Source organism: Carcharodon carcharias, chromosome 6 (assembly GCF_017639515.1).
Source record: "Carcharodon carcharias isolate sCarCar2 chromosome 6, sCarCar2.pri, whole genome shotgun sequence".
In the NCBI taxonomy this organism is placed as follows: domain Eukaryota; kingdom Metazoa; phylum Chordata; class Chondrichthyes; order Lamniformes; family Lamnidae; genus Carcharodon; species Carcharodon carcharias.
Window position 1 is genome coordinate 44,481,709 of NC_054472.1, and position 22,173 is coordinate 44,503,881.

The 22,173-nt window shown below is 45.6% G+C and overlaps 1 protein-coding gene across 14 annotated transcripts in view; it reads right to left on the reverse strand.

The window, feature by feature from the left end:
- LOC121279192 (protein ITPRID1-like) overlaps positions 1–22,173 on the reverse strand; it is a 301,605-nt gene that overhangs the window by 221,947 nt on the left and 57,485 nt on the right. For 13 of the 14 annotated variants that reach the window (XM_041190206.1, XM_041190202.1, XM_041190209.1 and 10 more), the window contains 3 exons: positions 19,765–19,808; positions 13,938–13,991; positions 11,038–11,089 (listed from right to left, as the gene is read on the reverse strand). In XM_041190206.1, coding sequence (XP_041046140.1) covers positions 11,038–11,089; positions 13,938–13,991; positions 19,765–19,808 — 150 coding nt within the window. The remainder of the gene's footprint in view (positions 1–11,037; positions 11,090–13,937; positions 13,992–19,764; positions 19,809–22,173) is intronic. The other variant, XM_041190210.1, reaches the window with a different exon arrangement.

Consider the following 22,173-nt stretch of genomic DNA (forward strand, 5'->3'; position numbering starts at 1 on the left):
AATCAACTGGTGCCCCCACACACACCGTGGGATCCCCTCCATCCCTAGTACAGCCCTTGTCCTGCAGCCTCTTCCCATGCCTGAGGCCACTTCGCCCCCTTCCCCAAGCAAGAGATTGCCCTGCAGCCATTGAAAAGCCACCCAAATATGGCTGATCTGTAGGGAGAGACCTACCCGCGAGATCCCTAAAAGTGATGTGGTGCTGTCTGTGAAGCCTGGTGCTGATGACTACGAGTGCTGAGCAAAGCAAAGTAGGCAAACAAACCTTGAAGTTGCGAGCAAAGTGCAGCCCGCCAAGTGCATGCCTTATATATGCTGTTTTGAAACACGTCGGTGTGTTTACCAGCCGTCGTGGGCAGACAATCCAACGGGGTGAGGATATGTCTGGCGGGCTGGCCTTATAATGATATGCCGATGTATTACAATGAGGTTCCCAATGTCCAATGCGGGAAACACAGCCCACCATCGGCGGTCGTAGCAGACGATCTCAAACTGGTTTCACGATGTCGTGAAACTGATTTTTGGCCTTCTCACCATATTGTCCGCTCACGCCACTGAATACGCACGGAAAATCCCAGCCTCTGTCATCTAGGTCATTAATATAAATTGCAAATAGCTGAGGCCCCAGTTATGCTTATTCTCTGCTTTCTGTTGACTAACCAACCCTTAATCCATGCTAATATATTACCCCCAACTCCATGAGCCCTTATCTTAGCAATTAAACTTTTATGTGGCACCTTGTCGAATGTCTTTTGAAAATCTAGGTATACTACATTTATTGGTTCTCCTTTATCTGTCCTACGAGTCACATCCTCAAAAAAAACTTGAATTAATTTGTCAAATGGGATTTCCCTTCAGTAAAGCCATGGGCAGAATTTTTCGCTCGTCAGCTGGGCTTGGCGGGGGCAACGGGAGCAGTTGGGGTGCCGCCCGCAATTGGGGACGGACCACGATTTCATGCTGGCAGGCCAATTAAGGCCAGCCCAGCATGAACACCAGCTACCGAATGTCTGAGAAGGGGCGGGCGGGGGCTTGTTGGCCACCGGGTCCAGCAGCCAGTTCAAAAACCTGGGAGGCTACCAGCGCTGTTGTTGCAGCAGTGACATGATTGCCATGGTTGCAAACGAAGATGTAGAGACTAGACGGAAGGTGAGGTCGTGAGGTCGGCTGGGTACTCGGTGTCATGTCTTTCCAATGAGTGCCGCGCTGCCCTCCTGGAGGCAGTGGCTGCCAGAAGGGATACCCTTGTCCCCAGAGATGGGAGGAGGAGGAGGCCACTGCACCTCACAAAGATGGCATAGGAGAAGGTGGCAGCCCAGGTAAGCAGCAACAATGTGGTGTGGCGTACCTGGGTGCAGTACCAGAAGTGCTTCAATGAGCTGATGCACTCAGGAAGGGTGAGTACCATGTTGGCATGGGTCAGTGTGTTGAATTGTTTTGGGCCATCTCCCTGTGAAGGTCAGGGGTGTTAGAGTCTGAGTGCCAAATGTCAATCACGCCAGAGCTGGCCAAGGCGCTGAGCCCTGGCTGCTTTGACTGAGTGCATAGTGCTTTGAGGGCCATGTCTTGGATCTGCCCTGCAGGGTGCTCCTCAGCTAGGGTTGGTCAGGCTGGCACAGCAGGTAGACAGTGGACTATTCGAAGTCCCTCTGTCCTTTCAGGAGAAGACAACCCATAACAATAGGTGAGATGATGGTGTATTGGTATTGTCACTGGACTGATAATCCAGAGACCTGGGGTAATGCTCTGAGGACCAGGGTTCGAATCCCGCCAATTCAATAAAAATTTGGAATTAAAAGTCTAATGATGACCATGAAACCATTGTCATTTGTTGTAAAAAAAACATCTGGGTCACTGGTGCCCTACAGGGAAGGAAATTTCCAATCTTTACATGGTCTGGCCTATATGTGACTCCAGACCCACAGCAATGTGACTGACTCTTAAGCCACTCAGTTGCATCAAACCACTACAAAGTCACAAAAAGGGAATGAAACTGGACAGACCACCTGGTACTGACCTAGGCACCAGAAACGACAGTGACTATCTCAGCCCTGTCAACTCTGCAGTCCTCCTAACTAACATCTGGGGGCTAGTGCCAAAATTGGGAGAGCTGTCTCATAGACTAGTCAAGCAACAGCCTGACATAGTCATCCTCACGGAATCATACCTTCCAGATAATGTCCCCGATACCAGCATCACCATCCCTGGGTATGTCCTGTCCCACTGACAGGACAGACCCAGTAGAGGTGGTGGTACAGTGGTGTACAGTCAGGGGGGAGTTGCCCTGGGAGTCCTCAACATCGACTCCAGACCCCATGAAGTCTCGTGGCAACAAGTTAAACATGGGCAAGGAAACCTTCTGCTGATTACCACTTACCACCACCCCCATCCCCCCTCAGCTGATGGATCAGTGCTCCTCCATGTCGAACACTACTTGGAGGAAGCACTGAGGGCGACAAGGGTGCAGAATGTACACGGGTGGGTGACTTTAATGTCTACCACCAAGAGTGGCTCAGTAGCACCACTACTGACCGAGTCCTACAGGACATACTTGTTAGACTGGGTCTGCGGCAGGTGGTGAGGGAACCAACAAGAGGGAAAAACATATATGACCTCATCCTCACCAACCTGCCTGCCTCAGATGCATCTGTCTATGACAGTTTCAGTAGGAGTGACCACCGTACAGTTACTTTGGTGAAGAAATCCCGCCTTCACATTGAGTATACGCTCCATCATGTTGTGTGGTATGACCACCGTGCTAAATGGGATAGATTTTGAACAGATCTAGCAACTCAAGACTGGGCATCCATGAGGCGCTGTGAGCCATCAGCAGCAGCAGAATTGCACTCAAACACAAACTGCAGCCTCATGGCCTGGCATATCCCCAGCTCTACCATTACCATCAAGCCAGGGGATCAACCCTGGTTCAATGAAGAGTGCAGGAGGGCATGCCAGGAGCAGCACCAGGCATACCTAAAAATGAGGTGTCAGCCTGGTGAAGCTATAACACACGACTAATTGCATACCAAACAGCAAGTCATAGACAGAGCAAGCAATCCCACAGCCAACGGATCAGATCTAAGCTCTGCAGTCCTGCCACATCCAGGTGTGAATGGTGGTGGACAATTAAACAACTCACTGGAGAAGGAAGCACCACAAATATCCCCATCCTCAATGATGGAAGAGCCCAGAACATCAGTGCAAAAGACAAGGCTACATTTGCTACAATCTTCAGCCAGAAGTGCCGAGTGGATGATCCACCTCGGCCTCCTCTGGAGATGCCAGACTTCAGCCAATTTGATTCACTCCATGTGATATCAAGAAATGGCTGAGGGCACTGGATACTGCAAAGGCTATGGGCCCTGACAATATTTCAGCAATAGTACTGAAGACTTGGGCTCCAGAACTTGCCACGCCCTATCCAAGCTGTTCCAGTACAGCTACAATACTGACATCTACCCGGCTATGTGGAAAATTGCCGAGGTATGTCCTGTCCACAAAAAGCAGGACAAATACAACCCATCCAATTATGGCCCAATCAGTTTACTCTCGATCATCAGTAAAGTAATGGAAGGAATCATCAACAATGCTATCAAGCATCACTTGCTTAGCAATAACCTATTCACTGACGCCCAGTTTGAGTTCTGCCAGGGTCACTCAGCTCCTGACCTCATTCTGCTGCTTCTTCAATGACCTTCGTTCCATCATAAGGTCAGAAATGGGGACGTCCACAGATGACTGCATAATGTTCAGCACCATTCGCACTCCTCAGATACTGAAGCAGTCCATGTCCAAATGCAGCAAGACCTGGACAATATTCAGGCTTGGGCTGACAAACGGCAAGTAACATTCGTGCCACACAAGTGGCAGGCAATGACCATCTCCAACAAGAGAGAATCCAAACATTACCCCTTGATGTTCAATGGCATTACACTCACTGAATCCCCTGCTATCAACATCCTGGGGGTTAGCATTGACCAGGAACTAACTGGACTAGCCATATAAATACTGTGGCTACAAGAGCAGATCAGAGGCTAGGAATTGTGTGACGAGTAACTCACCTCCTGACTCGCCAAAGCCTGTCCACCATCCACAAGGCACAAGTCAGGAGTGTGATGGAATACTCCCCACTTGCCTGGATGAGTGCAGCTCCCACAACACTCAAGAAGCTTGACACCATTCAGGGCAAAGCACTTGCTTGGCCCACTTGATTGGCACCAGATCCACAAGCATGCACTCCATCCACTATCGACGCACAGTGGCAGCAGTGTGTACCATCTATAAAATGCACTGCAGGGCTTCACCATGGCTCCTTCGACAACAAACCCACGACCAGTACCATCTAGAAGGACAAGGACAGTGGATAGGTAGGAATACCACCACCTGCAAGTTCCCCTCCAAGTCACTCACCATCCTGACTTGGAAACATATCGCCGTTCCTTCACTTTCGCTGGGTCAAAATCTCAGAACTCCCTTTCTAACAGCACTGTGGGTATACCAACACCACATGGACTGCAGCCCACATCCCGCAAATTAATAAAAAAAATATTGAGAGGTCACGGACTGGTGGAGGACCCCCCCACACCTCATCCTCTCCCAGTACAAGCACGCGACTTTGGAGATCAAGAGGCGCCATGCACCTCAATCAACAGGCTGCAGTGAGACTGGGGTGTCAGGCGAAGGTAAAAGTGCAGTGCACTGAGTTGAAAGTTTCAGGTGCTGCAAACAATCTTGTGCAGTCTCATCATTGATGGGAACCTCCAGACTGGATTCCTCATTGATCATTGAAAGACAATGGCACCATGATGAAGATCTCCATTGTCTCACTAGGGTGCGTGACATGCACAGTGACAGTGTCATGGCTTAAACTAATGACATATCCTTCTTCTCCCTTTGATCTGCCACCAAGTAGCCAAGCACAGAACCTCCAGGAGCCACCCACAACACCGGAGGACCACCACGCTCCCAAAGCTGCGTCACACCCATTCACTGAACCAAGCGCCAGCTAAGGTACCAGCACCTCAATGGGCATTAGTTCAGCGGCTAATATCTTAATGCACATTGGTGAGGGCACTTCACACTTGCTTAAGGTGCAGGCGAAGACAGAGAGTGCCCAGGGCGCTGGCAGTCGGAGGACTGCTGGGGTCCAGGCCGATGCTTAGTCGAAGGCTGATTTTGGGCCTCGGGAGCCGTCCATTAGGCAGCAGATGCTCGATGGCCAGTGGGGTGTGTAGGAAGATCTGGTGGAAGTCTGTGAGGGTATTTGTGCCACGGTCTCCATTGTGGAGGAGTTCCCTACAGAGCACGAGCACTGCGTTGACCCTCATGGCCGAGCACAATGCCTCCTCCATGGACAGAGTGGCGGCTCTGATGGAGAGGCTGCTCCAGGAACAGAATCAGGGGTTCCTGGGGTTGCGTTCGAACCTGCAAGCCCTCACACAGGCATTGATCTCAGCTGGTCAGTGTTTGTGTATGAAATGGATAGGGCACCCAGTATCCCAGCTAGGTGCCCATCCACCAATAGTGAGCAGGGAGGTCCAAAGCAACCTCACATTGGCACACAAGCTGCCTGATATCTCTGCAGGGTTCTCTCAGGGCACTCTGGATGACGGCAGCAGCTCCAACGCCCCTCTGCTAGTGACTGTGGCATCGGATGAGGCTGCGGAGACTGGGGAGATGCCAACCATGGCACTAATGCTCCCTCCCAGGCTGGGCCAGCCCAGGCTCCACTGGTCAGAGGACGATTGCCAAAGTCAGCAAGGCCAAGAGGACAGTAGAGTCAGCAGACTGCCTCCAATGTCGGTGCCAACGAGATGGGAGCACCTAGACATAGCACCCGTAAACGTAAGTTTAAAGTACCCTAAGTACAAGAGGGACTGGTCATGGGTGATCTTTTGTTACCCCATTTTGCTTTACTTTTTTTATTGGTGTGACCAACAACACCGGATATTGTTTTGTTCAGTAATCTGTGCGTTCCAACATTAAATCACATTTGCTTTTGTGTTATTGGCCTGGGTATGCTTCATTTGTTTTGTCGGTGCAGGGTACGCCAGTATGTAATGCTGGATGTGGGTGGCTCAAAACTTCATTCCACAGGCACTGAGTGTATCTTGGGGACAAAGGAAAGGGTCATTTCTATCATCCAGGATGGTGGTGGCAGCCTTAGCATGAGGTGGTAGCTCTTATTTGGCAGCCAAGCTGAAGGAGTGCTGGATCAAGGCATCCCTGGTGTCCCTGCCTCCCTGGAGGTTACCCAGGTCTGGCTCCACGCCCTCAATGTTCTCCTCACCCTGCTCCACTTCTGATTCGCTGCTAGGCTGGTCATCTGTGGCCTGTGGAGCTGCATCAAGATCCTCTTCCTCCAGTGGGTCCCCCCTTGCCAGTGCCAGATTGTGGAGAGTGCAGCATGCAACCACTATTAGTGACACCCACTTGAGGGGGTATTGTAGTGCTCCCCTTGAACAGTCCAGGCATCAGAAGTCCATCTTCAGAAGACCTATGGTTCTCTCTACCACCACTTTTGTGGAGGCATGACTCCTGCTGTACCGCTGCTCCACCTCTGTTCTTGGCTGGCAGAGAGGCCTCATGAGTTGGCTTTTCAAGGGATAGCCCTTGTCACCCAGCAGCCATCCATCCAGTCGGGTTGGAGCATTGAAGAGCCTTGGCACCTGATAGTGCCTCAGGATATAAGCGTCAAGGGAGCTGCCTAGGTACCTTGCCCAGATTTGCAGAATCTGCATCCTGTGATCACACACTATCTGCATGTTCATGGAGTGGAATCCCTTCCTGTTGATGAAGGCAGCGGGCTCACCTGCTGGAGCCTTGATGGCCACATGTGTGCAGTCTATTGCACCCTGGACACAGGGGAACCCAGCAATCACTGCAAAGACTCTAGCTCACTCAGCCTAGCTGGCCTCGTCCTTATGGTAATGAATGCAAGTCAATGCACGTCTCAACAGAATTCTGTCACCAGTTTGACGCAACTGTGAACAGCTGATTGGGAGGCTCCACACAGATCCCCACTGACCCCTGGGAAGAGCCGGAGGCATAGAAGTTGAGGGCCACTATGACCTTCAGAGCCACCGGCATGGGGTGTCCAACCACACAGTAGAGTTGATCTCAGGCCCGATCATTTGACAAATGGAGGTCACAGTCTCTCGAGAGGCAGAGCCTCCTTCGGCATTGCACCTCAAACATATTGAAGTAGCTGCATTGCCGCCCGTAAACCCTGGCAGCAGGATAGTGCTGTCTTCTGCAGCCCCTTCTGCCTTGGACTTCCTGCTGGCCCTGTGCCCCTTGTGCCTATGCCTCTCCTCCCACAGGTCCCTCCCCGGAAGCTGCATTGGGACACCTGGCCTCCTCTCCCTTCTGCCCCTCACTTCCTCCTCAGAGGAAGTGCCTCCAGCGGAGACCACAATCCCCATTACCATGGTAAGGAATTCTGGAAGGGTCCACATGATCCGAATCCTCAGGGGGCCTGGAAGACACCATCCTGAATTTACATGTGGAAATGCGAAGAATAAAGCCCTGATCAGAGATTAAGCTGACAAGTCACCAGCAGCAAGTTATCTCCAAAACTCCTCACTACTCACAATGACAATGCTGCTGACCCTTTTCATCCCACCTGTGGATGAGGTTTTGCAAATTGTGACCTGCCCGCCTGCCTGTTTTGCACATGCAACGAACGAAAAAGTCACACAGGCAGCGTTAAATCGCCGTCAGTTGGGTTGTCAAGAACGTTAACTGGCCTTTTAATTAATAGAGGGTGCGGTGCCGACTCCCATTTGTGTCCGCTGACTGAAATATTGCACGAGTGCGTGGTGATGTCAGGACGCTCGCCCGACATCATCACGCATCATTTTACGTTTGTTCGGGTCAGGCACCCGCCTACCCAACGAATGAAAAAATTCTTCCCTACATGGACTTGTTCAAATAATACTATGCTTTACTAAGTGCATTGTTAAAACTTCCTTAATAATAGTATCCATGATTTTTCCAATGACTGATGTTAGGCTAACTGACCTGCAATTCATTATTTTCTCTCTCCCTCCTTTCTTGAAAAGAGGTGTGCGAGAATAAAATACATCTACAGGATAACTAAGGGTTAAGTGGTTAAACAACAGTGGAATACTACAACGAAGTCTCCTTGCACCAGCAGCAGACAAACCTGCACTGTCAGCTATTGTGCAGGAAGAAAAACAAGTATCATAAACAAGCTACCAAGAGTTCTTGAGACAAAGCTAGGATGTCTGTTATCAGTACATGAGATAGGGCCTAGTCAGACTATCTGTTGTCTGGAAAAACTCAGCAGGTCTGGCAGCATCGGCGGAGAAGAAAAGAGTTGATGTTTCAAGTCCTCATGACCCTTTGAAGGTAATTCTGTTTTTGTTTTTGTTTTTGTTTTGGATTTCCAGCATCCGCAGTTTTTTTGTTTTTATATCTGTTGCCTGTCCTGCTGACTAACCACCAGATGGGATACTCAAGGTTTTTGCATAACTACTCCAGGTTTTGAGTAATTATAAACTAAGATAGAACAATTGTATGCATGCCAAAGATAATGAATTTCAATGTTATTAATTACTAAGGGTCAAGCAGCTTTTGTAACTTGCATGACCTCTGTGACGCATGCTTTTACTATAACTATGTGTGTACTCTGATGCTTCCTCAGAGTGCCGGCTAGCTCCGTTGTATGCTGCTGGGCTCTCCGTGATATCATGATTCAATAAAGGCTTCCGAGACAAACCTCCTGGGTCTAAGTGTTCACTCCATTTTCCCCGACAAGAGGTGTTACTTTTGCCAACTTCCAATCTGATAGGACCATTCCCAAATCTAAGGAATTTTGGAAAATCATAGCTAGTGCATCAACTATCTCTGGAGCTATCTCTTTTAGAACCCTAGGGTGTAGGCCCCAGGGATTTGTCAGATTTTAGTCCCTTAAGTTTCTCGAATACTTTTTCCCTGCTAATTTCCTTCATTTAATTACTCTTGTTAGCCCCTAGGTTACCCTCAATTTTTCTGGCATGAAACGTGTGGCTTTTGTTATGAAGACAGACATAAAGGTTTGGATTTTCCGGTCCCTCCCACAACAGGACCTGTGGTGGTCGGGACAGAAAATTCAGAGAGGCAGCCAAACATCCATAGACTTTGGGCGGGAATTTCCGGTCCCACTGGAAAATCCCAACCAAAGTATTTGCTCAATGCTCTGCCATTTCTTCATTCCACATAATAATTTCTCCTGCCTCTGCTTCTAAGGGACCAACATTAACGTTAGCTACTCTTTTTACGTACTTATAAAAACTCTTGAATCTGCTTTTATAAATTTTTATATTTCTGGCTAGTTTACTCTCATGTTCCATTTTTTTCCCTAATTATTACTTTTTTGGTGGCTCTTTGCTGGTTTCTAAAACACTCCCAATACTCAGAATTACTACTATTTTTTGCAATATTATAAACCCATTCTTTCAATCCAATACCAGCCTTAACTTAAAAACAAAAAACTGCAGATGCTGGAAATCCAAAACAAAACCAGGATTACCTGGAAAAACTCAGCAGGTCTGGCAGCATCAGCGGAGAAGAAAAGAGTTGACGTTTCAAGCCCTCATTTTTGAAGGGTCATGAGGACTCGAAACGTCAACTCTTTTCTTCTCCGCCGATGCTGCCAGACCTGCTGAGTTTTTCCAGGTAAACCAGCCTTAACTTCCTGGGTGAGCTGCAGATGGGTCTTTCTTGCTGACTTATTGTTTTTCAATGGAATGTATCTTTATTGAACATACATTGAAATTCCTTCAACTAATCTCTTATGGAAACAAACATTTCACTTGAGTGCTTAATTTATTATGAATGCAAACATTTCTATTCTTATAACCACTTGGAGCTGTCAATCAAACTGCTCACTTAATTTGCACTCCACGGTGAGAACATAAGATTGTAAAATCAGTCATACTGCACAAATCCTATAATGATAACCCCCAGGCTTATATCAATGGACAGAATGAAAGATCAAGCACTATTTTTTTTTTTAAACTCCAGACTTTTGAAATTTTGATGCCCAACAGAGTTAAATCCTTTCACAGCATTGACAGTTCCAAATGAGTTTTCACAGTTCTTTGACAGCAGTTCCAATCAGTATATGCACTTTTTACACACAATCATGTCTACACTTAACAATCTCAAAGGGTGCCTGACCTCTCTCAAAGGTATCCCTGGACCTTATTCAAAGGGGTACCTTATCTCTCCAAAAAGGTATCCTGGCTATCCAAATGAATTCACAAGGTTGAGACCTGCTGTTACCTTGGGTTTCAAACACCTGCCTCACCAAAATCAAACATGAATGGAGGCAGCTGTTTATTTATATGGGCAGCTGCCTCTGTGAACCATGAATGTGCAATTTAGAACAAGCCCTCTTCCCCTCCTGCCCCCTGTGAAAATGGTGGAGGTTGGGTTCAGAGGTGGGACTTCCCGATTTGGGCCTCTTGTTTCAAGGAGTGACGTTTCAGGTACCTTAAATCACTAACTTAATCAAAAAGATCAGATTCAGATGCAGAGCACTTATTCATATATTTAAATGAGGCCTGTATTTGTTGCAGGTGAATATTCAGAATGCCCATTGATTCAACTGAACCAATATCTTGCAGCGTTCTGGCTCGCTACCACATCAAGAAAGCATGTAAAATGGATAGCAATTTCACCGCCAACATACTTGTCATTTTCTGCAATACCCTCTGTAGAAATCTACTTTTTGTCAGTTATTTGCGCAACCCCCCTCCATTTCCCTCTTATCACCAAGAGACCTGTGTAACTGGTCAGTACACGATACGCAAAAGCCAGTCAATATGACTGTCTCTGAAATTCTCTTATAACCTGCAGTCAATTCTTTGACTTCCACCAAAAAACGTCTTCTGATAGCACAGCTGAGATCAAGAATTCAATGGCTGGAAATTGCGATTGCTCACTAAGCGCCATATTGGATCTCTAGTACATTATGCCACATTCAATATTTTGTTTTAACATTAATTTCAGCCGTAAAAATAAACTTACCTCAAATATTCTTGTACAGACATGTTCTGCATTCCATTTGGGTATAAAGTAGCTGTCAGGGTGAGAAAAAAATAATTTTGCAAAGTATTTGAGGAAAGTTTCCAGCAAATTTTCTGATATGAACTTACTTCAATACATTGTAAGCATTGTGTAATATTTCCCACTGTACATGGTGACTTTTATGGAACATTGCACAGTGTGGGTTGGCACATTTTGTGGTGGGGAGGGCATTTAATCAGGCAGGAGAGTGGAGGCTGGGAACCCTGCCACTTTTCCACCTCCAACCTGATTAAATCTGTGAATTTAATTTAATTAAAGGCCTTTCCACCTCACCACCACGGGTATTAACCCAGCAGAGGGCAGGTGGGTCACCATGCAAGGAGCATGACAAGCAACAAACCTGCAGAGGGGAGGTTGAGCGGGGGGAGACTCCTCACTCAAAGGCACTCAATGCCAGACTGAGGGGCCCTGCATCAGTCCCACGCATTGGGAAGGAGGTGGAAGCTGCTATCCCCACACTCGCTTACAACTTCCCATCCCGTCACCACCCCCTCCCACAATCACTCAACTGTAGCCTGGGATCCTGGGCTTTGGGTGGGTGTCGTGTCAGCATCAGCCATTCAATAGACCTGCCAATGGAACTACAGGCCTTCCTTGAGATCAAGGACCCTGGGGGCAGCTGCTATCCAGTTAAGTGAACTTAGCGGTGACACAGGGCTGCCGCCGGCTGTCTAGGTGGCAAGTGAGACCACCATCACCTCCATTAAATATCTCCATGTCACTCTGTCTGCCCGCCACTTCCTTCTTTGTAATCCATACTTACACACTGTGTTGGCTGTGCAGCCAGGTAATCAACTTGCAAAAACTTATCAATACACTGAGTTTCTAGCTGGTGAATTCAGGTCCTGGTTTGGATCTTAGAGAATACAAGTTTAATTTGTACTTTTCCAGAGATAGGGCTTAACATTTACATGGTTTAGGAAAATGAATCATTTCTGCCAATACTGCAGTGATGATCAGTTCAAACAGAAATAAAACATAACTTCTTAGCTTCTTTTGCAAGGAGGACCCTTTCCTGCTGAAGGCATCTTTCGTTCCATGAATCAGTCTCTTCGAAACAACCATGATCATGATGCTCATATCTCAGCATCACAATTGCTCCCTTAACAGTGCACAGTGTACACATTGGTTTAAAGTCCAGAAAATGCATGTCCAATAAGGTGGAGAGAAAATCCTATTCCTTGCATTTTGCATAAATGCTGGATAGTTTCCCAGTGCCCTGCCACTATGTAATCACATAACAGTTTTATTTTTGTTTGGGCACAACATTTCAAATCTGCCATAAAGATGAACCCAAGGAGACATGCCAATGCATCATGTGGTATCTAACTGAATCATACAGATCAGGAGGGCCCCAATGGAGCTCTGGGGGTTCTAGAGCAGCAATGAGATGCTCCAGTTGGCCACACTGTCATTGGGCAAGGGAGTGGAAAAAAAATCAGCCAAAGTTCCAACCTTTGGTTGGTATCTAGTGATGCTAAGGGTTCTGTGGATTCTGTTAGCTATAATTGAAATGGGGTGCTGTTTATTAGCAGAGAACCAGATTAACAGCCTGCCAACATCCATTGTCTTGACTCAGAAGTGAAGGATGGTAACTTGGGCAAGATAGCATTGGAGTCCTGGGCCCTATGGAATCCTACCCCAACTTGAGTGACTGGCCTAGGTTAATAACCCATGCAACACATTCTTTCCAATGGGAATTTATCTCAGATCAGACAGTACGCCAGCATCCTGTTAGTGGAAAATACCACTCGCATAGCCACTGTGTAGTAGCAGCATGAAATGGCCTGCTAGAAATGACATATGCAGGGATCTGTTCTCTGAAAATAAAGATATATGTTCAAGGCTTGCACCTTCTTTGAATAACCTGGGAGCTTGGAGAGTCTATAGTTCCCTGTCACTTTCTCTGTGGCAATGCCTCTGCCCATCAGTCAACCATTCAGCACCCTTTTTCCCTGTAGTATAATTTTTTGAGAAGTGTTTGAAATTTGATGTTTTTGTGTTTGTGCTGATGAGTGCAACTTCAGGGGGATATGGTGGCATAGTGGTAATGTCACTGGATTGGTAATCCAGAGGCCCAACTAATGCCTTGGGAACATGGGTTTAAGTCACAACACAGCTCATGGAACTCAAATTCAAATAATGAATAATTTCAATTAATTAATCTGGAATTGAAATCTAATCATCAGTAATTGTGACCATCATTGATTGTCATAAAAACACATCTGGTTCACCAGTGTTCTTCACGGAAGGAAATCTGTTGTCCTTACCTAGTCTGGCCTACATGTGGTTCCAGATCCACAGCAATGTGATTGACTTTGAACTGAAAAGGCAGAGGAGGCCACTATCCCTCAAGAGCCAACAGGGATGAGCAATAAATGCTGGCCTTGCCAGTGATGGCAACACCCCATGAAGGAATAAATAAAGTCTCTCTTTTCAGCAATATTCAAGAACTGCAAGCATATGGCCAAAGAGCTGTTGCATTCTGTGTTGGGTCTATTGTAACAGTCAAAACAGGTAACCTGTAAGATGCCATGCCCAAAAGTAATTAGTTAAATAATTTCTCATGAAACAAATGTGGCCTGTGCTTAGCACCACTCAGAGGCTTTAGAGCCTTCTTCATGCATCTGCCTACACAGGTGGGTGCAGTATCCTCCAACAGGCAGAGCCAGCTAGCAGAAAATGCTGGAAAGATAGGAATACATGAAGCACTGTCCTGACTTGTTTTCTACCTATACTGCCCCAAACCACCAAATAATAGGCAGAGGCAGATAGAGGAGCTGAAAGAACAGTAAGGGAGAATTGAGGAGGAGAAGAAACATAAACCCTGTAACACTCACCTTCTACACCCAGCATCAAGTCATCTTCTACACTGTTCATCGTTCTCATGATACCTGATGGGCCAAACAGAATCATTTATCACATGTGGCATTGCAAGTCAAATTTTATTCTCAAAAATGATTCAGATTAAGTAATGCAAACTAAGATAGTAAAAGAAGTCCATATACAGCTTTTGGTAATATCAAAATTTATATTCTACCAACCTATGCATTTGTGGGCCAGAGCATTTTGCATTTTGACAGAAATTCAGCTTTAGTTAAGCTCCATCACATGCTGTGACACGTGCTTGTGATCACCACAGGGGGAGCACAGGTGGCAATGTGAGGGCTAATTTCACCTTCCTCTGTTGTGCTCCCAATGGATGTGTCCCAGTAGGAATTCAAAGGCATAATATTGTTCCTCCCATTTAAAAAGTGAATAGAAAAGTGCACTAAATTCAGTTGATTATTTGCCCATCCAGTCAGGGGATGATGAGAAATAAAAATGCAAATTAATTGCTTTTAAGTTTACTTTTAACTTTTGCCCTGCACTTACTTTGCTTTACTCCGTGAACCACCTCTCTTTCCTTAACAAAGTTACAAAACTGCTCCCTGATCACTGATATGGTCACTCTGAGTCAAGCTTTGAGGAGAGTACACAGTAGTTATCCTAAATTATTACAAATCTGAACTTTTCTGCACCCCTTAGTGTCCTTCAGGTTGTACCTTTAATAAGTCCTGCCATTCTTAGCAAAAATAGCATTAAAATGGATAAGAACATTATTTAAGAGGACATGCTGGTGGACCAACTTCATGGAGTAGCGAATCTGCATTGATATTAAAGATTAAGTTCAGTGGCAAAGGTTGAGATTGAAAGCACAGCAATAGAAATTCTTAACTGTAAGATGAACTGAGTGAGTCTATATGTGGCTACAATTTTAACCTGTGATATAAAAGTCATATATGTCATATGTACATTAAAGACCAATGACAGTTCTGGGATTGGGAGCCATTCAGTGCTGGTTTGTACAGTCCAGTTGTTGATTGGAATATGTGGAAAATTCTAAAATGCACACTAAGCACTCAAATTATAGTTTGTGAAATAGAAGGCAGGGGTTTATCTCAGTGCTTAATGGTAGGAGGGCATTCGGCTTTAAGTGTACCAGTGAATTTTTATCTGCAGCAGAGCAAACAACAGAAGGGAGATTTTTTTCCATATGTGTCAGAGAACGCTGGAATATTGCAAAGAAACCACCCAATTATGCTCCATTGATATAAATGCAGTATAAGTGGACACATTCCTTTAGAAGCATTCACTCCAACTTGTCCAATTTTTACTGTGTTCAGGTGCTTCAGTATCACCTAGGTATTGATCCCAGGAAATCATTGTTCAGTACTCCAATCATGATACCAGCATCTTTCTTGGACCCTGCTCTGGGTCCATGAAAAAGTGACAACCTTAACTTCCTTCCTTCCCCATAGTTTAATTGTTTTCTTGAAGGGAATCAAGGCTTTTGCCTTTTTGAGTGGGCATGTGGATATTTTGCTTTCAAATCTCTTGTTGGTCATCCAGCGTAAAATGGTGAGACAAGAACCAGGGAACAACTCTGCTATTCTATGCAGCACTCATCTGCTTAGCATAGTTCAGATTAGGAGCTGACAATTATTGTCATATCACACCTTGCCTCACCTCTCTCTGTCTTTGTAACCTCGGACAGTTCTGCACCCACCCCCCACATCACCACCGCCTTCAACCGCACCAAAGGTCCAATTCTGGCCTTCTGTGCAATTTAATCTCTCCACCATTAGGATGCTTTTAGTTGCTGATGCCCTAAGCTTTGAAATTCCCTGTCAAAACTTCTTAATCTCACTACATCTCTCTCCTCTTTTGAGATGTCCTTAAATTGTCCTTGTTGACCAAGCTTGACTAATCTTCAAATTGAAGATACCCTCCATCGTGTTGTGTGGCACTGCCACTCCTGTGCTAATTGGGATAGATTTCAAACAGATCTAGCAACTCAAAATGGGGCATCTGTGAGACACTGTGGGCCATCAGCAGCAGCAGCATTGTATTCGACCACAATCCGCAAACTCATGCCCCCACATATTCCCACACTCCACCATTACCATAAAGCCAGGGGATCAATCCTAGTTCAATGAAGAGGGCATGTGAGGAGCAGCACCAGGAAAACTTAAAAATTAGGTGTCAACCTAGTGAAGCTATAACACAGGACTACTTGCATGCCACACAACAGAAGCAACATACAATAGACAAGGCAAAGTGATCCCACAACCAACGGATCAGATTTAAGCTCTGCAGTCCTGCCGCATCCAGTCTTGAATGGTGGTGGACAATTAAACAGCCCACTGGAGAAGGTGGCTCCACAAACATCCCCATCCTCAATGATGGAGGAGCCCAGCACATCAGTGCAAAAGACAAGGCTGAAGCATTTGTAACTATCTTCAGCCAGAAGTGCTATTACACATCACTGCACCACAACTGTATCCAAAATAAGGAATTTTCTGCGAGGCTTTGATAATATGTTGCTGCTGAGGCAAACACAGAATCTTTACAGAGCAAAATGAAGCCGTTTGGCCCATCGTGTCTACACTGGCTCGCAGGAAGAGCATTCTACCTAATCTCACTCCCCTGCCTTATCCCTGTAACCTTGCACATTCCTTCTTTTCAGATGGCAATCCAATTCCCTTCTAAATACCTCAATCGAACCTGCCTCGCTCAGGATAATCCATCTCAGCCTCCTCCTGAGATCCCAAGCAACACAGATGCCGCCAATTCGCTTCACTCCTTGTGATATCAAGAAACAACTTAAGGCACTGGATATTGCAAAGACTATTGACCCTGACAACATTCTGGCAATATTACTAAAGACTTATGCTCCAGAACTAGCTGCGCCTCTAGCCACACTGCTCCAGTACAGGTACAACACTGGCAGCTATCCGGCTATGTGGAAAATTGCCCAGGTATGTCCTGTGCACAAAAAGCAGGACAAATCCAACCCATCCAATTACCACCCTATCAATCATTTACTCTCAATCATCAGCAAACAGATGGAAGGGGTCATCAACAGTGCTATCGAGCAGCACTTACTCAGCAATAACCTGCTCACTGACACTCAGTTTGGGTTCCACCAGGGCCAGTCAGCTCCTGACCTCATTACAACCTTGGTCCAAACATGGACAAAAGCTGAACTCCAGAGGTGAGGTGAGAGTGACTACCTTTGACATCAAGGCAGCACTTGACAGAGTGTTGCATAAAAGGTCTTGTCTTGTCTTTCATCTATCCTTGTTCTCAGGGACTATGAACAATCTTTCTCCTCTTCAAAATCCAGCCCACAGCTCAATGTGGTGAAGTGGTGAACAGCTAGAAGTGGGGTTTTGCTTGTTGCGGCTATGACATCAGTGATGGAAGACTTAAATGAAGTGCTACCTTGGGTGTTGTGCGAGGGGGCCAAGTTCAATAGGAACTCCAAAAATATCTGGCTTACATGGACAGTGAAGACTTGGGCAATAGTGGGTTCATCTGGCCAGTGGCTGGGCAGATGACCACAGATGAAGTGACAATGATCAACCTGTGGCAACAGGAAGGAAAACAGCCAGTGCAACTGGAGAATGGCTTCCTCATTGCAAGTTGGAAAGGTGGGGTCCCTACCATCTTATTTACCCGAACAGCACTATGGACAATGGCTTAAAGGAGCCCTAGCAAAACTCAATGGGAAGTTAATGGGAATCAGGGGGAAAATTCTCCACTGGCTGGATTCATACCTAGTACAAAGGAAGATGGTTGTGGATGTTGAAGGCCAGTCACCTCAGTCCCAGGACATAGCTGCAGGAGCTTCTCAGGGTAGTGTCCTAGGCTTAAACATCTTCAGCTGCTTCATCAATGACCTTCCCTCCATCATAAGGTCAGAAGTGGGGATGTCCACTGATGATTGCACAATGTTCAGCACCGTCTGTGACTCCTCAGATACTGATGCAGTCCATGTCCATATGCAGCAAGACCTGGACAACATTCAGTCTTTTGTGCTACTAAGTGACAAATAACATTTGTACTGCACAAGTGGCAGGCAATGACCATCTCCAACAAGAGAGAGAATCCAACCATCTGTCCTTGACATTTGCTGGTGTTACCATCCCTGAATTCCCACTATCAACATCCTGGGGCCTACCACTGACCAGAAACAAACTGGACTAGCCATATAAATACTGTGGCTACAAGAGCAGGTCAGAGGCTGGGAATTCTGCAGTGAGTAATTCACCTCCTGACTCCCTAAAGCCTGTCCACCATCTACAAGACACAAGTCACGAGTGAGATGTAATACTCTCCACTTGCCTGGATTGGTGCAGCTCCAAAAACACATAAGAAGTTCGACACCATCCAAGACAAAACAGCCCACTTGATTGGTACCTGATCCACCACCTTAGAAATTAATTCGCTCCATCACCAATGCAGTCTGTACCATCTACAAGATGCACTGCAGAACTCACCAAGGCTCCTTCAACAGCACCTTCCAAACCCGCAACTTCTACCACCTAGAAGGACAAGGGCAGCAGATACATGGGAACACTACCACCTGCCAGTTCCCCTTCAAGCCACACACCATCCTGAATTAAGAGCTATATCGCAGTTCTTTCACTGCTGCTGGTTCAAAATCCTGGAACTGCCTCCCTAACAACACAGGGTCTGCAGCAGTTCAAGAAGGCAGATCACCACCACCTTCTCAAGGGCAACTAGAGATGGGCAATAAATGCTGGCCCAGCCATGTGGTTTACTTTTTTAATAACATTCGCATGAAGCACCTTGAGTGTTTAACTACATTACAGGTGCGATTACACCATGCCCCTTGCCCCCACCCCTACCTCCAAGTATCATGCCCAAGCAGAGTTTTGTAATTTTGCTTTGGTGCACATCTTGACATTGAAAATTAAAATATCCTGTTCATAATAGAGCTAGGGTGACCAGTCAAACTCCCACATTATTTTTATTGCTAACTGGGTTTTGAAACTAATGTTAAAATATCACCCTAAGACATTGTAATTTCAGGAACAGTAAAACAAATTGCATCTGTTATATTGCCCTTCTGTCATCTCCAATGAAGCTAGAAAATTCTTGGGCACATTTCCTAAAGAGCTTTTGTAGCCAATAACATGGAGAAGCAATTAACAGTACATTCTGCTGCAGTGCTATAAATCATGGTGTTTGAAACAATGCTGAGTAACACTTTCAATGGTTACTCTTCTTACTGTGGAAAATGAAAGCTTTGTGACTGTATTTCTGCAGAATTTGAGATAGTCAGTTTCAGCCTAGCTGGAGTGAAGGCTTTGCACCTGGTTTTACTGGTTTTAAATTACAGCGAAGATAAAAAAAATTCCACGAACATTGCTCCCAATTGTTACACAGTGGGCGTATGTTGAAGGATCCGGACAAGAGTGAGTTTGGTTGTGAACTCACACAAGGTCAAATTGTCTGCCAGCTCTCGGTTTAAGCTTATAAATGAAGAAGGGTCACTGGAGCAAGATACAAACTATAAGGTAAATTCTCTGCTTTTAGAGGATAGGAAATTATGTGCTGTATGCATGCAATTTCCTACAAAGTGTTCCTGACGTGTGAAACTCTACATTGGGCACACAAGTGGAAACCTTACTTAACAAATAGTATATTTTGGTACTAGAATGGAAAGCAAATTAACTTGTGGTGAAGTGTTAATAATTGTGATTCATAGGTGTATAACGTGTGCTTAAAATTAATTAACAAAGCACCAACAATGTCTTACAAACTGTAGAATACCAATGAAACTCCTAATAATAATTCCTAGTTTATTGTCATTACCTGTTCTCTGTGGGCTCTGGGGCCTGTGTTCATTTGCATGCAACCTGTAAAGCAACAGGCACATTAGAGTCTTGCAAATGGCTGCCACACCCAGTCATTGAGTTTATTCCAGGAACTAAACACAATCTCTTATGCAATAGTTTGAAGTTATCTGTGAGAAGATAGAGCTCTTAAACATGGAGCAATCACACTGTAAATTTAACCCTTACCGTGCTGGCAGCTCTGGGACTTTTTTGTCCTGTTGGTTGACCAATTTCCTAAAAAATTTAATAGCTGAATTCCCTTGGTGCTCTTCTCTGCTGTCATAACTTTACCAAAAGTGTGGTGCAAACTTTGGCCCAGAAAATTGCTGGAGCAGGTGCAGCTCAGCGAGTGATGAAAATTGACTTTTCTTTAACCCCACCTGTTGAATCTTCTTATTTTTGTACCATAAATTGGCGGGAATGCTCATTGATAAGGAAATGGTGAAGTCAACTACACATCTGGAATGTATTGTATAACAGGTCCAATGATTTATCTCACAGGCCAATTAAATTTAAGGAAAGAGAAAGAAACACAGAGAATAACAGAGAATGAACAAGGCTTGAATCAATTAGAGACCAAAAGAGAAATAGAGAAACTTTGGATTAAGAGAAAAGGAGACAGAAAGAAAAAGAAAATAATTTTAAAAACGTACATTTTAGAAATCTGTAGAGACAATTTACCACTTATGGGAGTGAGTCACCACAGTTTCTTTCTGAGTGAGCTCGAGTTTCATGTCAGGATCAGAAATCACACCAGGATCCTTACAACATGAAACACGACCCCCAAATTCCTGTGGCGAGATTCATTCATATTCTTGGCATAAAGCCCACAATTTCCGACTCTCTTTGGGAGGTTCACAGTGACATCCCATCCTTGCAAAGCTAACGGCAAAGGGGTAGAAAGCATCCAATAATTTGTGGTGATATGCAACTCATGGCACACCTCTTGCTTGGCACAAATTGAATTCCTTATGCAGTAGTAATAGCAGCACTGTGAACTCACTATTATTTGCCCAGCAATTTTCAGAGCCTTGCTGATGGGTATTAGAAGAAATTGTTGCAACAGAGTGAAAGTGGTTCTGAGGAAAGTGCTGCTGACATATGGGAGAACAGGTTCTGAAATCCCCTTTTACATTCGGTTTGATTATATAATTGAATAAAAGTGGATTGGAGATTTCCTGCTTCATGTTCTTACATATCTCCTGGTATTTAATTTCTCAATTTAGGGCAGGACCACAAGTGGCAAATCTCCACTATAGTCTCCCTTTTAGGTGCTAGTGATTATATCATAGTTGTGGAGAATCAGTATTAGAAATAACCAGCTGTACAAGAATAAATACCTGAGATTGACTGCAGTGTGCTATTTTTAGTGTCCCCAAGCAAATAATTTGCTGCTTTGTACAGCAACGTGAAATGAAAAAAAAACACCAGATAAGGCAATGACATTTTTTTCTTAATGCAGCTGTGGAGAAGGGAGCAGACTACGGAATCATTCCAGATTTGTACTAAGTGCTTTAGTGGATGGGAAAAAAGTTGTTTTACCCACTGGCCACAATGGCGAATTTTCATGTCGTATCTTCCCATTCCCACCTAATTAACCTAATTAATCCACAGGAAACACGCCGTCTCACTGGTGGGCGGCCTTCAATTTGCCTTCCATCTGTTACCTCGCTGCTTCCTCATGCAGAGTGCCATATTTAAACTGCACCCACGTGCACACTTCTCAATGCTTCCAACTCAGGACAGCTCCAGTTAAGACATGGCTCCAAAAACCAAGAAGAGTGCAGACCCCTGATTCAGTGACATATCCCTGGAATACCTTCTAGACATGGAGGCCCACTGCAATTTCCCCCGCCCCAGCTCTAGCTGAGGCTCATCAGTCTCACCACTCCAGCTTGGTGCACACAAGAAGTCGCCAATCCAGGGTAGAAAACAGATGAATGGTCTCATCCAGTGCTGCCAGGGTAAGGCAACCATTTCATCACTCTAAACTGATACACTCACAAGACCATCACATATTCCCTGGCATCTCACTCACTGCCAGCTCAAGGGATATCACCATTCACTCTCTCACACACCCTCACATCACCATCTGGCTTCATATCCCCTGGAGACTTGCCTCCTCAGCCCTAACAATCTTGAGGCCACTTGCACACATCAACATGTGCCACCACACACAGACACCCTGGGATACCCCCTTTCCCCCCAATACAGCTCTCACCCTGCAGCCTCTTCCCTTGCCTGAGACCACCTCTCCCTTTCCCCAAGAAAGCCCTAGCCCTGCAGCCATTGAAAAGCTACCCTCACCTTATGACTGGTCTGGCAGGTACAGACTTGCCTGTGAGCCCTCCTAAAAGTGATGTGGTGCTGTCTGTGAAGCCTGGCA